The 15,409-nt window shown below is 37.8% G+C and overlaps 1 protein-coding gene across 3 annotated transcripts in view; it reads left to right on the forward strand.

The window, feature by feature from the left end:
- Nucleotides 1–2,195: 2,195 nt before the first annotated feature.
- The window catches only part of PGAP1 (post-GPI attachment to proteins inositol deacylase 1), a 68,572-nt gene continuing 55,358 nt past the window's right edge, over nt 2,196–15,409 (forward strand). Inside the window, exons 1-3 of one of the 3 annotated variants that reach the window (XR_012507148.1) lie at nt 2,196–2,469; nt 7,850–8,003; nt 11,302–11,477. Coding sequence is in view for 2 of the 3 variants with exons in the window: in XM_045511974.2 (XP_045367930.2) it covers nt 2,323–2,469; nt 7,850–8,003; nt 11,302–11,477 (477 nt within the window). In the remaining variant the exon portion in view is untranslated. The remainder of the gene's footprint in view (nt 2,470–7,849; nt 8,004–11,301; nt 11,478–15,409) is intronic. The other 2 variants (XM_045511974.2, XM_010948690.3) reach the window with 2 other exon arrangements.

The following is a 15,409-nucleotide window of genomic DNA, read 5'->3' on the forward strand; positions in this document are numbered from 1 at the left end:
ATAATGCTTTCTACATGCCAGGCATTGTTCCAAGCACTTCAGATGTAATAACTGAATTAGGACCGGATAGAGATGATGAACTTGGGAATGAAGAGTTGAAAGAATGTGCACCTAAAAATCAAAATTATCTCTGTGAATGTGAATATGAATATGAAGATAAAATTATGTACTGATAATCTGCTAAAAGAGAAAGACAAACTAGTGTAGACAGCCTAAAAAGAGATGGTTTGAAGACAGGAGAGGAAGTTGACTAGAAACGTATAAAGGTATTTCCGAAAAGTAATTCAAATGATTGTGTCGTTTTCTACAGTAGTGCTCAGATACACTGGTGTCGGAGCTCAGAGCCAGGCTATTATCATCCCAAAGTTGGAAGTTTATAAGCAGAGTGGGATTGAAAGACAAGAGTTCAGGAAGTTGACAGCACTGGCAGAGGGTGGTTAAGTGATGCTCAGTAGGGTTGGGTTAGACATAAAATAAAGTAAAGCCAGGAGAGGGATAATGGTAGATAGGAAACAAGGAAGTGAAAAGGAATAGAACGATTACAGACATAGAATCCATTACTCTCTCTTCCACTCCTGAGTGGACAATCAAGGCAGCAGGTTGCCGCAGCTCATGAAAGCCATCAGAAAAGTAAACACTGTCATCTTCAGGTTCAGGTTTTTCTCCACGTAGCAGAGTCCTCGGGAAGGATGGATCTTCCCAACTGAATTTGCAGTCCACTGACCAGCATCACTGGCATCATCCCAGAACTTATTAGAAAGGCAGAATCTTGGGTTCCACTCCAGAAGTACTGAATCAGAATCTGCCTTTTTTTTTTTTTTAAGTAGAATCTCCAAGTAACTTGTATGTACCCTGAATGTAAGAAGCACTGGGATAAACAGATGAAAGAATGTAGATTCACCTTCGGTTTATTTGTGCTGGTCATGATACGCTAGGAGAAACAAGGAGCAGATATCTTGCCTGTGATGTTCTCCAGCTCCCAGACTCAATGTATGCCCCCTTTTTATGTATAATTTAAATCCTTTCCCAAATGATTTGCCATCTTCCAAACTAACTCCTCCCTAATTCCACTCCATACCCCAGGTGCTCTCCTATCTGAATGTAAGGGTGTTGTATACGATAAATCATAAGCTTCCTGTTAGTTTTAAAATTATTTGATTTTATGTGTCATAGCCCAGCTTCCTCTGCACAGTAAAAACAAAAACAAAAACGAAAACCAAACACTCAGCCCAAGTGAAATGAAATTCAGTCATTTTGCAGTAAGACACACACACACACACACACACACACACACACACACACACACACACACACACACACACACACACACACAGTCTGAGTGGAAGCTTGAGAGAATTTGCCTTCACACGTTAATGTTAGTGCGGAACCAATTTCCTAAGACGTGGAGGTTCTAGGGGAACAAGGCAAGTCAGCGACAAACTGATCACGAAGATACCTACTGGGGGTGTCAGCGTCAACGGAAAAATTTGGTAACATTATTTAAAGACTAACGATGCTTTCTGTGATTCGGGCTTTAATGTTATACCAAGACCAGAATCTTGTCGACCTGCTGGTTGCTTTTCATGAGCCGGTGCTTTTAAGCGATGTTTCCTACTGGGCCGACGTCGGCGGTCAAGGAGGGGAGAAAAAGCCATTTGTTCCCTCCTCAAGCTAACTGGTCCAGAGAACTGTGAATGTGCTCTACCACTGCTGGGAGAACCGAAATTGAGGAGGCCGGAGGCGTTTCGAAATTGAATCGCTAGGGTTTGTAAACTGCGCAAGGAAAGGTGTTTGCGACGTGACAGCCCCTGGTCTCCGGGCTCTGGTGTGTGTCTCCCCCCGCCCCCCGCCGCCGCCCGGTCCGCTCACCATCATTAATCGCTTCCCTCCACAGGTTAGCCCACCCGACACCCACGGCCAGCCCTCGCCTCCACGAGTCCCGCGCTCCGCCCCCCCCCCCCAGTCGCCCACCTCTTCTTTCCCAGCCTGCCTCTCATTGCCCTTCCCTCCCTTTCCCTCCCTTTCCTTTTCCTCGCGGCCTCCCCTCTCTCCCCGCACCCTCCAGCCCACCCCACTCCGCTTTCTTCCCTCCCAGCCCTCGGATTCGCGCTCTCGCCGCAGACGCCGCCTCCGCTTTCCCAGCTAGACGCTGCGCGGGAGGCGAGCGGACAAGCTGCGCGCAGGCGCACTGAGCGGCGGGCGCGCGGACAAGGGGGGGGCGTCCACGCAGGCGCGCGCTGCTCGGGCTTCGCTCCGGCGCCGGCAGCCGGGCGTTCTTCGGCTCTCGGTCCGGGCTCGCGACCCCGCGGCGGCGGCGGCACCATGTTCCTCCACTCCGTCAATCTCTGGAACCTGGCGTTTTATGCCCTCATGGTCTTCATGGCCACCCTGGGGCTGTGGGACGTCTTCTTCGGTTTCGAGGAGAACAAGTGCAGTATGAGCTACATGTTTGAGTACCCGGAGTACCAGGTGAGGTTCCGCCCTCTCTCCACCTGGGCGCTCCCAGGCTCGGGCCCTTTCTCCCTGGCTGTTCTGTGGCTTTCCCTGCGCCTCTCCCGCCGCCTTCTCCTAACCTCGTCTCGTTGCTTTCTCCGCCCCGGAAGACTCCGCAGCCCCCCGCGGCCCCCTTCACCTGCCCTTTGTGTCCTCTCTTCACGGTGGGGAGTTTGATAGATGGTTCCCCGAGCATCCTCCCCTCCCTCCTCGAGGTCGCTCCCCTGCCCCTCCGCCCCTTTCGTGGCCCTGGCTCTTTGAGAATCGGCGGGCCCAACGTCCCTCATCCGCAGAGACGCAATCCCAGCCCCTCTCCCGAAACCCAGACCCCATCCTCCCCGCCTTCCTGCCCTAACAGGTACCCTGGGCCCTCCTTTGCTTCCCACGCGCCGAGATACTTCCCCTCCCGCCCAGTGATTTGCGCATCGGCTCTGGCTTTTCTAGAAGGGAACCGAGGTTCTGCAGAGCGTGTATTGGCTCGAGAGTTCCCAAGGCTGCCTTGGAGATTAAAGGGTTTTACCTGTGTGAAAGGCTAACTTGATGAATAATTAAATGGAAACTAGTGCAGTTCCCTCCTGTGAAGGTTTTGCGGAGCCTCCTGTTTGTAGCTCGTGGGTCTGTGCGTGCACAGGCATGCCTGTGTTTATGCATGTCGCCTCTTACCAGTTGCATACAAAATCTGTTTCATGGTGTTATTTTTGTTTTCTCTCCGTGTTTGCAACTTAAGAGAGACCTGGCCCTTGTTTCTCTCCCTCTTTCTGCCCACCCTCTTCGTTCCATTTTGAATTATTTTCAATCACAATTGCTTTATCAGTTAAGCATAGTAGACTCTAGAATTTCATTCATGGCCAGCTGTAAGGCGGAGGTGACAAATTACACAGCCCTCCGAAGAAATTTCTCCCGAAAGATTCTTTTCTTTCCAAATGCATCTCCTAATTATGGAATACATATTGTAGTGGTAACTTCCTACCGTAAAAAGTATATGTACTATAGTACATATTGATAAAATGCATTTAAAACCGTAGCACATTTTGTCTTTAAGGTGCAAGATGCAGAACTTGAGTGCTCCTGTGTACAGGTCCTTATGGAGGAGCCTATTATTTGATTATGCAGTTATTTAGGTCTTAACACTATTTACGATTTAAATTGCTGAAGAGCATCCTTTCCCATGGGCAAAATTCGCATTTAGATTTCATTTGTTTTGAGATCCTTACCTTGGTTTTGTATTCATGCTTGTAAGGAAGTGGAAGCATTTGCTATTAAATACTATTGAAAGCAGATTTTAATGTTACTATTGTTTCTTAATATCTAATTGAGTATGTTGGTTTATGTTTATCGGAAGCTATATATGGTTAAATTTGTGGTCTTTCAGTTTAGATTTTTTTCAAACTGAAAATAGAAGCCTTATAATCTTTCATTTTTCTATGGCTTAGTAATTAGGCAACTCCCAACAGATTAAAGTAGGTCATTTTGGTTTTGTACAGCATTGAGAAGTTTGGCTAAAATAAAATCATTTTGGAACAATACAGTACTAATTCCCATTTATTTTTAGATTGCCCACTATTATTGAAGCTATTTTAATATTTGCAGTCGTAGAAATTACGGAGCATATGGACCTCACACAGATGCATTTCATGCCTCATAAAATTGACTGGAAAAACACAGAAAATTAGTGTAGCTAATGCAGAAGAGCTATTTTGCTTTTTTGTTGTTGAATAGTCTGTATTTAGTTATTTTGGTTTTGTTTTTTTTTTTGAGGTTTTACACTTCTGTTAATAATATGTTAGTGCGGTAATAACTACAGTGGCTGGACTGTTTGATACACAATTTTAGTAGACTTTTATTTTTGTGGTGTAAAAAGCGTTTATTCACTGCAGTATTTATATTTGACTCTTAGTCCTTTTATTGTACGCAATGGGTCATGTTATTTTGCAAATACAGTAAAAACCTGGCCACGGAGATGAGTCATTTTGAATATGATACGTGAAATTTCTGGACAATCGGGATCATTCTATTAAGAACCAATAGTCTTGTTTAAAATGTTCTAAACACATTTTATATATTGCTTACTTTTAATTATAGTATGTAGTATGCTCTAATTGTTCACAGGTTGATATCCAGCATATGGGATGTCCTAGCTGGGCTTTCTTCTTGTTCTTGATGCCTTTCTTCTTTCGTAGTGCTCATTTGCATAGTCATTAGCTGAGTTCTAAAGGCATTGAGAGGTAGTTGAAACACGCTTAATTTTATTCTCCATTTCAAAAACAAAACGTGGGACAGGAACTTGAAACTTTGTAAAATTTAAGTTTTGGATTGAAAATTGTTTGATTATCTTTATTAATTGTCTACCTTTGATTTTCCTAGTTCACTTATTCAGAGTTAACTGAACATCTCACCAACCTACCAGGCAAAATATACATTATCCTTTACAGCTGTTGCCTTATGATACCAAGGCAAAGCTTTTATTTGATAGCAAACAGTTTTAGGCAAATTGTAGAATTCAAGAAGAAAACACCTGTGTTGTATTTTTTCATACAGTAATTTGTTCGGCTCTCTTTAGCTATATGACCTGGCAATTGCGCTCTGAAAGGAAGCGTTGATATTGGAAAATTTAATCATGTATTGTGTTATTAAGTGTGATGTTTATTTGGCATATCATTTGTTTAATGACTACTCTGTCATATATATTCTAGATACTGGTACAGGTGAAAGGGAATTAGAGATGAACCAGACCTTGTGCCTTTAAATTTATGTTCTTAGAATACAAAAGGGGAGACAGTAATGAAATGGATAGTTAAAATATAATGTGCTAAATGTTATAATTTTACTATAGGACTGTGTACAAGGCTCTTTACAGAAGAGAGCAGCCATGTTCGTCTTGGGTAGTCAAAGCTACAGAGAAGAGGTTATGTGTTGGGCAGTTGAGGATACGTATATAGTTCATAAAGTGCAGGAACAAGAAAATTGTAGGAATAAAGAATGGCTTTTGTGAAGGTGAGAAGGCACCAGGACACATTGCATAAGCAGTGGGTATAGTATGTTATCATTTATGGAGATAGAAAAGGAGAAAATAACCTATAAACACATTTGCTTGTATTTGTGTACATGTAAAATATTTCTGGAACCACAGACTAACATTGGTTGCCTTCTGGGTAGGGAACTGGAAGGCTAAAAGACCGAGGGTAGGAGAGAACCTTTTCAAGATAAACCCTATTGAATCTTAAATTTTGGAACATATTACAAAATTAAAAAGATGGCGTATATATATAATAAGGAAGCAGCTGAGAATAGTTACAGCCAGGTTTGAAAGGGCCTCTCTTATCATCTGTGTGTGCAGTGAGGAAACACATAAGGTATACGTTTTAAACAAGATTATTTCTTGATAGCAGTGTGGACTGTGAGCTGTTGGAAGTCTTTTCGTGGGGAGGGTGCTCATTAAAAATAATCAGTATAAAATAATCAATTTAAAATATATTGGAGTCTATTATTATAAATGCTTTCTTTTTAAATCCCTTGACTCACTGCTGCTGCTGCTGCTTTTTTTTTTTTTTTTTTTTTCATCAGCATCCTTTTTATATGCCTCCATCTTTTCTGTCCTCAGTCTAGCCAATACTCTTCCTGTCTTTTCAGGCCAGTCACTCCCAACTTGAATTCTGTTGGAAATGCAAGTTTTGCCATTGACTACAACTCCCACTTTTTATTTTTGTTCTATTCTTTTTTTCCATCTTTATACTTTTTTCTACTCCATGTTATATGCATTCACATTTTTTTAAATGTATACTTTCTCACTATGAAATTATTTTAATAATAGTATATATGAAATACATCAAATATATTCCTTTGTTTTTCTGTTTCCAAAGAATTAACTATTTCTTTTTTGATATGTTTGATAATTATTATTCTTCTGAGTTAATTTTCAACTAGTTCAGAACTTTGTTTAGTTACTGTCCTAAAAAAAAAAAGATCTAATATGCTTGTACTGTTATATCAAGTGGTATACTAAATTGAGAGGAGTTAAGATAACTGTTTCCTTGTTCTCTCACATTTTTCTCTTTGCTTAATTTGTACCTAGAGAAACAAAATACCACATTATTTTTTATTGTATACTGTGTGTAATTAATATTGGGACTAATGTGAGTTGAAATACATGCACACATATAAAGTAAATAGTGACGTTGACATATCCGTATTTTGAGTACTTGAGGAGATAAAGATTCTAGTATCTTAAACAATAAGCTCTCAGTCTCAAGATATTTTCATGGTGTTACTGGCACAGATTGTTTATGATAATATCCTCAAAGGAATATTCAGGAATTTGCATGAATGATCATAATTCTACTTTTTAGAACAGTGATTTTTATCAGTAGTCATTACCATTTACAGTTTTCAAAATTCATTCAGTAGTTAAAATTTTTATCAAGCTTTTGTGCATTTCTGACAGATCATTAAATCTATTAATGTCAGCTTAAGTAAAATCTGTTCAATGTAACTGGTTTCATTTTTAATCGTTTCTGTCCTTAAAAAAAAAGAGCAGAAGAAGAGCTCATAGTTTACTACCACTTTTATAGATGCCTACCTTTTGGGAATGACATTAAGACTTAATTCATATTTGCTGAAAAAAATATAATGTGAATTACTGGCTCATTTGGTATACAATAATATGAATTTCAGAGTAATTTCAGGCTTACTGACAAACCATGCACCTGGTCCATGAAAACTGAAACAGATGTTAGTTCATTGGAATGTTTTTGGTGAGAAGAATGTACTTCTCTTGATCAAGACATGGCTATAAGGTTCAAATTAATTTGTTAAAGCACATTGTAGGTCAAAGCATACTAAGAAAGCTGCATTATAAAAAACTAACTTTCCTTTGAATGATATAACATCTGGAATATATAGTTCGGCATGAGTAAAAGGAGAAACATTAAAAAACAGTTTAAAATAGCAAAAAAAGAATTGATTTGTTAATAGAAAGCTTTTATCATTTCTAAGTATAATTGATAACAGATACTAAGTTAAATGCATTTCCAATTACGTTAACATGGAACTTGCTAACATATACCAGTATTTTTTTCTTGTTAGTGGCTATTTTGAGTAATTTGTATTATTTAGAATTTTAGGTAGTGCCATTTTAGGCTTTTCTGAATACTATATGGTTCAAAACTCACGTAATTCAAGACTAATGCTTCATATATATAAACTAAAAGTAGAAATTGTGCATTACGTGTAGTTTTATCATCTAGTATTTTTATATTGCACTATTTCAAATTTGTATGATTTAAAATTGGGTACAGTGAGACTGAGTTGTATTAATAAAACTGACTAAAGTGAAATTGCTTTTTTTTTTTTCCTGTAGAAAATAGAACTTCCAAAGAAACTGGCAAAACGCTATCCCGCATATGAATTATATCTTTATGGGGAAGGATCCTATGCTGAAGAGCACAAAATTCTCCCTTTGACAGGTATTCCTGTTCTCTTCCTTCCTGGTAATGCTGGAAGTTATAAGCAAGGTAAGTATCAAAAGTAAAATTTGAAAGCTGTAAAACTCAATTGAATAATTTATCAGACACATACTCTGTGTTAAGTACTATACTGGGCATACTGAGAGACACAAATACGACGTTCTGTCTGAGAGAAATGCCTGTGAGAACACATAGAATAGTTGAAGACCACCTCGCAAAGAGTAAGTAGGGAAAAAGAATAAGATGGAGTGGGATGGAATAAGTGGATGATACAGGGATTCAGGAGTCAGACGAAAGAGGTTTATGTTAGAAATGGAGGGTACAGAAAACAGAGCCTAAGGCATTGATTAGAGTAGTAAATCAGTGGTTTATGTTATGCTGAACAAGAGAAGAGATTGGTTTCTTTCTTTTGGAACTACTTAAATTAGATCTAGAAATACTGAGGGGAACTCAGAAAGGTCGGGTAGGGAAGTTAGATGTACAGATTCCAGACTGAATATTGGCTTGGAGATACAGCAGTTATTTTCTGGTGAAATAGTCAAGTAATGTGGAAGTAATTTCCGATAAGTCTCTCTTTTTTGTTATTAAATGTTATATTCTTTTATATAATGAGAAGAGAATTATTTCAACATGTAGTATTATTACTCACATGTTTATTTAGCTAACAAATATTATTTACCTACCGTGATCAGGCAGTATTCTAGATCTTAGGGATCCAAAACAGACCAAGCCAGAGTAAGTTCCTCTCTTCATCAAACTTATTTTCTTGTTGGGAAGACAGCTATCAAATAAATATACCAGTAATGTCAAGAGAAAGAAATAAACCAGCGTAAGGGATAAAGGATAAACGGGATCAAGAGGAGGCTAGTTTAGATGAAGTGGCCAGGAAAGGCCAGTATGAGGAAATGACATTTGCATAGAGGCTTGAATGTAGCTGGGGACTAAGATGTGAACATGCTTGGGGCATTCAAGGCCACTGAGACTAGAGAAATTGGAAAGAGATCAGGATGGCAAAGTTGCCACAGGCTACATCACAAAAACTGTGGAAGAGACTTAGAATTTTGATCTAGGTGTGATAGGAAATTGTTACAGGGTTTGGGTAGGAAATGGTATATTCTGATTTTTTTGTTTGTTTATTATTAATCGTTGCGTTTGAAATATAACACACATATACAGGAGTGCAGACATCAAACATATTCAGTTAAAAATTACTATAAAGTGAACACCCAAAACCCAAATCAAGAAATAGAAGATTCAGCACACTGGAAACCACGTCTGTGCCCCTTCCTGATTAAAATTCTCTCCCTTCTTTCTAGATGGAACCACAATATAACTTTAAGATACTAATTTTCTTGACTTTCTTTATAGTTCTAGCATCTAAATCTGCATCTCAAGTCAGTCTACTTATGTGGGGCTATTTTTAAACTTTGCAATATAAATACAGTCATTTAGAATGTATTGTTTTGTGTCTGGCTTTTTCCACTTAACATTGTTTTTAAAATTCATCCAAGTTGTTGTGAGTTGTGATTCATTCATTTTCCTGACTCTGTATTATTCTGTTGTATGACTACGCCATAGTTTAAACATTCTATCTTTGGACATTTGTGTTGTTTACATTTATTGGCAGTTACTATAATGAACATTCTTCTTACCTTGGAGCACATAAGCCCATGTTTCTGCAAGATATATACATTAGAAGCACAAATCCATGTCACAGTTTATATGTATCCTTTTATTTTTACTGGTTATGTTAACTTATGCTCCTGGAAACTTTCCTTTGTTCCATATCCTTGACAATATCAGAATTGCCAGATTTAAAAATTTTAACCAGTCTGGTAAGTGTGATTTATTTTTGACAGATGATCATTCTGGCTTTGCTGTGTAGAAAATATGCTATAAAGGGGCAAGAGTAGAAGCTGGAAAGATGCTAAACATCATTTATCATCAAGGAAATGCAAGTCAAAAGCACAATAAGATACTATTTCATACCCATTAGGGTAACTGTAATCTAAAAGGTAATCACAAGTGTTGTTGAGAATGTGAAGAAATTGAAATTCTCATACATTGCTGGTAGGAATATAAAATGGTATTGCCACTTTGGAAAAGTTTGACTGTTCCTCAGAATATTAAACACAGAGTTATATGACCCAGTAATTCCACTATAGGTATCTACCCAAGAAAAATGAAAATGTACATCCATACAAAAACTTGTATACAATGTTCATATCAACAATAGTCATAGGAGCTAAAAGGCAGCAACAACCCAAATGCCCATCAACTGATGAATGGATGAATAAAATGTGATGTATCCATGTAATGGAATATTATTCAGCAATACAAAGGAGTGAATTACTGATACATGAATTGCATGCTACGATGTGGCTAACCTTGAAAACATTATAAATAAAAGAAGCCAATCATAAAAGACTGTATTATTTGATCCCATTTATAGAAATGTCCAGAATACGCAAATACATAGGGACCAAAAGCATATTAGTGCTTTCCAGGGATTAGGAGGAGAAGAGGAATGTAGAGTCTCATTAGAGACTGCTAATGAGTACAGGGTTTTCTTTATGGAGTGATTAAAAATACCAAAAGTTAGATTGCAGAAATGATTGTACAGTTCTGTGACTATACAAAATATCATTGAATTGTACACTTTATATGATGAATCGTATAGTACACGAATTACATATGTTAAAAAATGGAATGACAAACATTTTGTTTGCTAAAACATACTGCAACTTTTAGTGCCAGATAATATAATCAATTCACAAATCTGTGAAAGGGTTTACAAAGCAAAACGTAAAACAGTGGAAGCAGGGAGACCATTCCATTTAGGAAATTGTGAGAGTAGTTCAGGCGAGAGATGGTGGTGCTTAGGATAGGAAGGTGGTGGTGGAAATAGTGAGAAGCCCTGATTGGGGATATATTTAGAAGGGAGAGCATGACAGGATTTACTGATGATTGGATGTCATGAGTAAGGAAGAGAGACAAATTAAGCGTGAGTATCTAAACCACTGTGATGAGCAGACATTTCTTGTAGGAATTCTCTCATTCTTAAAATCCTGAAGTGTGACAAAATTCCAGCTTCTTCTCAGAATCCTTCCCCTCCCTTTTAGCTATCGTTTGCCCCTACTGAAGGGGAAGCAGCTGGAAATTGAATGAACCATTAAATTTTATTTATTTAAAGACAAGACATACAACTGCTAAGTTAGTTGGTTCTTCTGATTAATGTTATTAAGGATGTCACCCTGAAATAGGCTGTATATATTCAGAATGTGCAAAAATAGATGAAGGTTTAAAAATTTTTGCTTAATGTGCACTTTGCCCTTTTCCTCTGCAGTTCGTTCTATTGGCTCTATTGCACTTAGAAAAGCAGAAGACATTGACTTCAAGTACCACTTTGACTTCTTCAGTGTGAATTTCAATGAAGAACTAGTGGCACTGTATGGTGGAAGTCTTCAGAAGCAGACCAAGTTTGTACATGAATGCATTAAAACAATTCTCAAACTCTATAAGGTATGAGATAATGATGCAGGTCAATGGTGATCAACCTGTTAGCATCACTTTTTTTGTTATTGTTGAAGGGACTCAGCCTATTTTAAATCATTTGTCTATTTATGAAGCAAAAAGATGGCACAAAGTTTTTGTGTGTCTGGGAGCCTGTTTTGAACTCTGGTAGGTTTTGAAGTTCAAGTTGAATTTACAAGAATTCTTTCTTGTGGTGAATTTTGGAAAAAGAATTATTTTAACTTTATGTATAAAATAGGACTGCAGTGCCTTTCCTGAATACCATTGGTATGGATTTCTGCTTTGAGTTTTGGCTAAATAACTGGTACTAGAATAGACCATTTCCATATGTAAACGACTCAAAAACTAGCTAAGGTATCTGAAGCACATGCTTTCAGGTGTTGAACAAGCAAACAGTAGAGGACTGTGATTCCTGAAAGAAGGAGAAAGTGTAAAGTGAGCTACACAAGTGCCCTCGCCTTCTACCTGGAAGCGTTTTCCACGCTATGGGGTAAACTTTAGAGATCTAGCAGAGCACACTGATAGCACTAAATTGGAGAAGGCAGAGACTGGACTTTGGGGCTACTGAAATGGCTAGGCTTGTGGTCAGGGTATGAGAAAGAAGAGAACTAGACAGAGATAGGAGCCCTAGAAATTTGCATTTTTCCATCTTTGCTACAATGCTGCGCTGCATATGCACAGGGCAAGAAGCTACAAGACGAGGGCATACCAAGGAAGAAATGGTGAGGTGTGGGTACATTAGGTACAAGGAATAAGGGGAAATAAATATTTAGAGAAATTTAAAAGAGCACTAAAACAGACTAAAAATCATTCTGTGCCAGCTATTCTAAACAGTGTCAGAGATAAAATACTTCTCCCTGCTGGCGTGAGTCACTTTCTCCCTTGGTACGCCACTGCGCAAGTCCTGGCAAAAGACAGCGGGAAATTATGAGCTGAATTGAGATTTCAGAGGCCACACGGTGCTGGGAAACAGGAGTTCTGACCAGCTAATTCAGAAAGACCTATCTGAACATTCATTTGAGACCCCAGAAAGGTTATGATTTAGGAAAAGGACTACTCTATCCCTAAAGTAAGAGCTACTCTGGGATCTACTTTATTAGTGCTTACATGTAAGCCTCAAAAACTTTGAAGTTAACGATTTAGAGTAAAAGGTGCATACAGCAAAGGAACAGATAGGGAATCTCAGCAGAGACATGGAAACTATTTTTAAAAAGAACAAAAAAGGAAAAATCTAGAAGTGAAGCAATACATATCAGAAAAGAAAAATTCAGCTGCTAGGGTTTCAGCAGATTGAACACTACAGAACAAGATACTGAATTTGAAGACAGGACAATTAAAAACTGTCCACAGTGAAGCACAGAGAATGAAAGGATGGGAAGGATAGGGCCTTAGGAGCCTGGGGGACAGTGCTAAGTGGTCTAACGTGTGTAATTGGAACCCTGGGAGAAGAGAGAAATGGGAGGAAAAAATATTCAAAGAACCTATGGTCCCAAATTTTCCAATTTTGAGTAAAAAATTTCAACCCACAGATCAAGAAGGTCAATGAATGTCAAGCAGGATAAACACAAAATCACCAAAGTTTATCATAGTCAAATTATTCAAAACCAAAGTAAAGAGAAAAATCTTAAAAGCAACCAGAGAAAAAAAAGACTCTTTACCTACAGGGAAAACAATAAAAATTACCACTGTTTTCCATCAGAAATAATGAAAGCCGGAAACAACAGAAGAACATCTTAAAGGTCTTTGGGGCAGGTGGGGTGGAAGCGAACTCTTAACCTACAATTACATATCCAGCAAAAATATCCTTCAAAACTGCGGCAAAATAAAGACATTGTCAGAGTAACAAAAGTGGCAGTTTTGTGATTAGTAGAAGGGAGAGGGAAATAAAAAATTACCATTAGGTGAGCAACATAGTAATAATTGCCTGAGTTAAGATTCATCCATCAAATGCTAAAATCAGTGGATGAAAGTTTGAGGAGAAAAGGATATTCACATGGTTTCACAGTATCTTTTCTAAAATATGTATCAACTACAAAGGGAAAGAACTTCACAATGAAGAAACCGGGCAGACATCATCTTAACTGAGGCTAACATTACCAGTAATAGGACCTTTTGATATCATGAATCCCCTTGACATGATGCAACATAATTTCTGTGGCATTGCTGTCAAAAATGTATAACCTCATTCTAATCATGAGAAAACTTCAGACAAACCCAAATTGAGAGATGTGCTACAACATGACTAACCAGTACTCTTCAAAAGTATCAAGTTCATAAAAAAATGAGGAAAGACTGAATGAAGAACTGTCACAGATTAGAGGAGACTAAGGAGAAATAACAATGAAGGCAAGGGGGGATGCTGGGTAGAATCCTGAAATAGAAAAAGTACATTAGGGGGAAAACTAGTGAGACTTAGGTTTGCAGTTAATACTGTTGCACCAATGTTAATGTCTTGATTTTGATAATTGTAATATGTTTATATAAAGTGCTAACATCAAGGAAATTGGGGGAGAGGTTTATGGAACTATCTGTGCTATTTTACAACTTTTCTCTAATTGGTTCAAAGTTACAAGGTTAAAGAATTTATTTACAGTAAAAAAATGCATTGAGGTTTATAATTCATTTAGAAGGAAAATACATAATAATGGTGAAGATGAGAAGAGGAATAAATAGAATTATTCCACTGTAGTAAGAAACATACTAATTCATGATAGACTGATAAGTTAAGGTTACAAGACTGATAAGGTTACATATTATAATTTATGGAGTAACAACAACAAAAAAGATGTAGCTAAAGAGCAAATGGAGGAGAAAAACAATTATACCTCAGAGATATCATGGGTTCAGTTCCAGACCACTAGAATAAGGCAAATATCGTGATAAAGCGAGTCACATGAATTTTTTGGTTTCCCAGTGCATATAAAAGTTATGTTTACACTATACTGGAGTCAATTAACTGCAACAGCATTATGTCTTAAAAAACAATGTACATAGCTTAATTTTTTAAATTGCTTAAAAATGCTGCCCACTATCTGAGCCTTCAAGTCATAGTAGTAACATCAGAGATCACTGATCACAGATCACCATAACAAGTAAAATAATGATGGAAAAGTTTGAAATACTGTGAGAATTACCAAAATGTGACAAAGTGACAAAGTGAGCAGATACTGTTGGAAAATGGTGCTGATCGACTTGTTCAACACAGGGTTGAACCTTCAATTTGTAAAAAAAAACAGTATCTATGAAGCACAGTAAAATGAGGTATGCCTGTACTTGGTCTGACAAGAGGAAAGAACAGAAAGACAGATGGGACAAACAAAGCAAATGGCAAGATGGCAGAGCTAAACCCAGCTGTGTCAGTAATTACATTAATTGTAGATGGATTAACACTCGAATGAAAAGGAAGAGCTTGTCAGACTCGATAAAAAAAGCAAGACCCACCCAACTATATGCTAATCTGAGTATTAGAAAGCTAAAGCCACTTTAAAGATCGTGATAGATTGAAAGTAAAAGAATGGAAATATATATGTACAAACACAGATCATATGAAAGCTGGCATGACTGTCTTGTTAAATATATATAAGTAAGTATCAGTTAAATAGATTCTAGGACAAAGGATATTACAAGGATAAAGAGGGACATTTCATAATAATAAAAGAGTCAGCTGATCAAGAAGGCAAAAGAATTCAAGTGAGTATACACCTAACAGCAGAGCTTCCAAATTCATGAAGCAGAATCGAACAGAACTAAAAGGAGAAATCAGTAAATTCACAGTTAAGAGTTGGCGATTTCAACAATCCTCTCTCAGTAATTGATGAAATAAATAGGAAGTCAATATAGAAGATTTGAACACTATTAACTGGCTTTACCTATTGATATTTACAGAACTCATCCAACAGCTGTAGAAACTGTAATTGCTT

Source organism: Camelus bactrianus, chromosome 5 (genome assembly GCF_048773025.1).
Source record: "Camelus bactrianus isolate YW-2024 breed Bactrian camel chromosome 5, ASM4877302v1, whole genome shotgun sequence".
In the NCBI taxonomy this organism is placed as follows: domain Eukaryota; kingdom Metazoa; phylum Chordata; class Mammalia; order Artiodactyla; family Camelidae; genus Camelus; species Camelus bactrianus.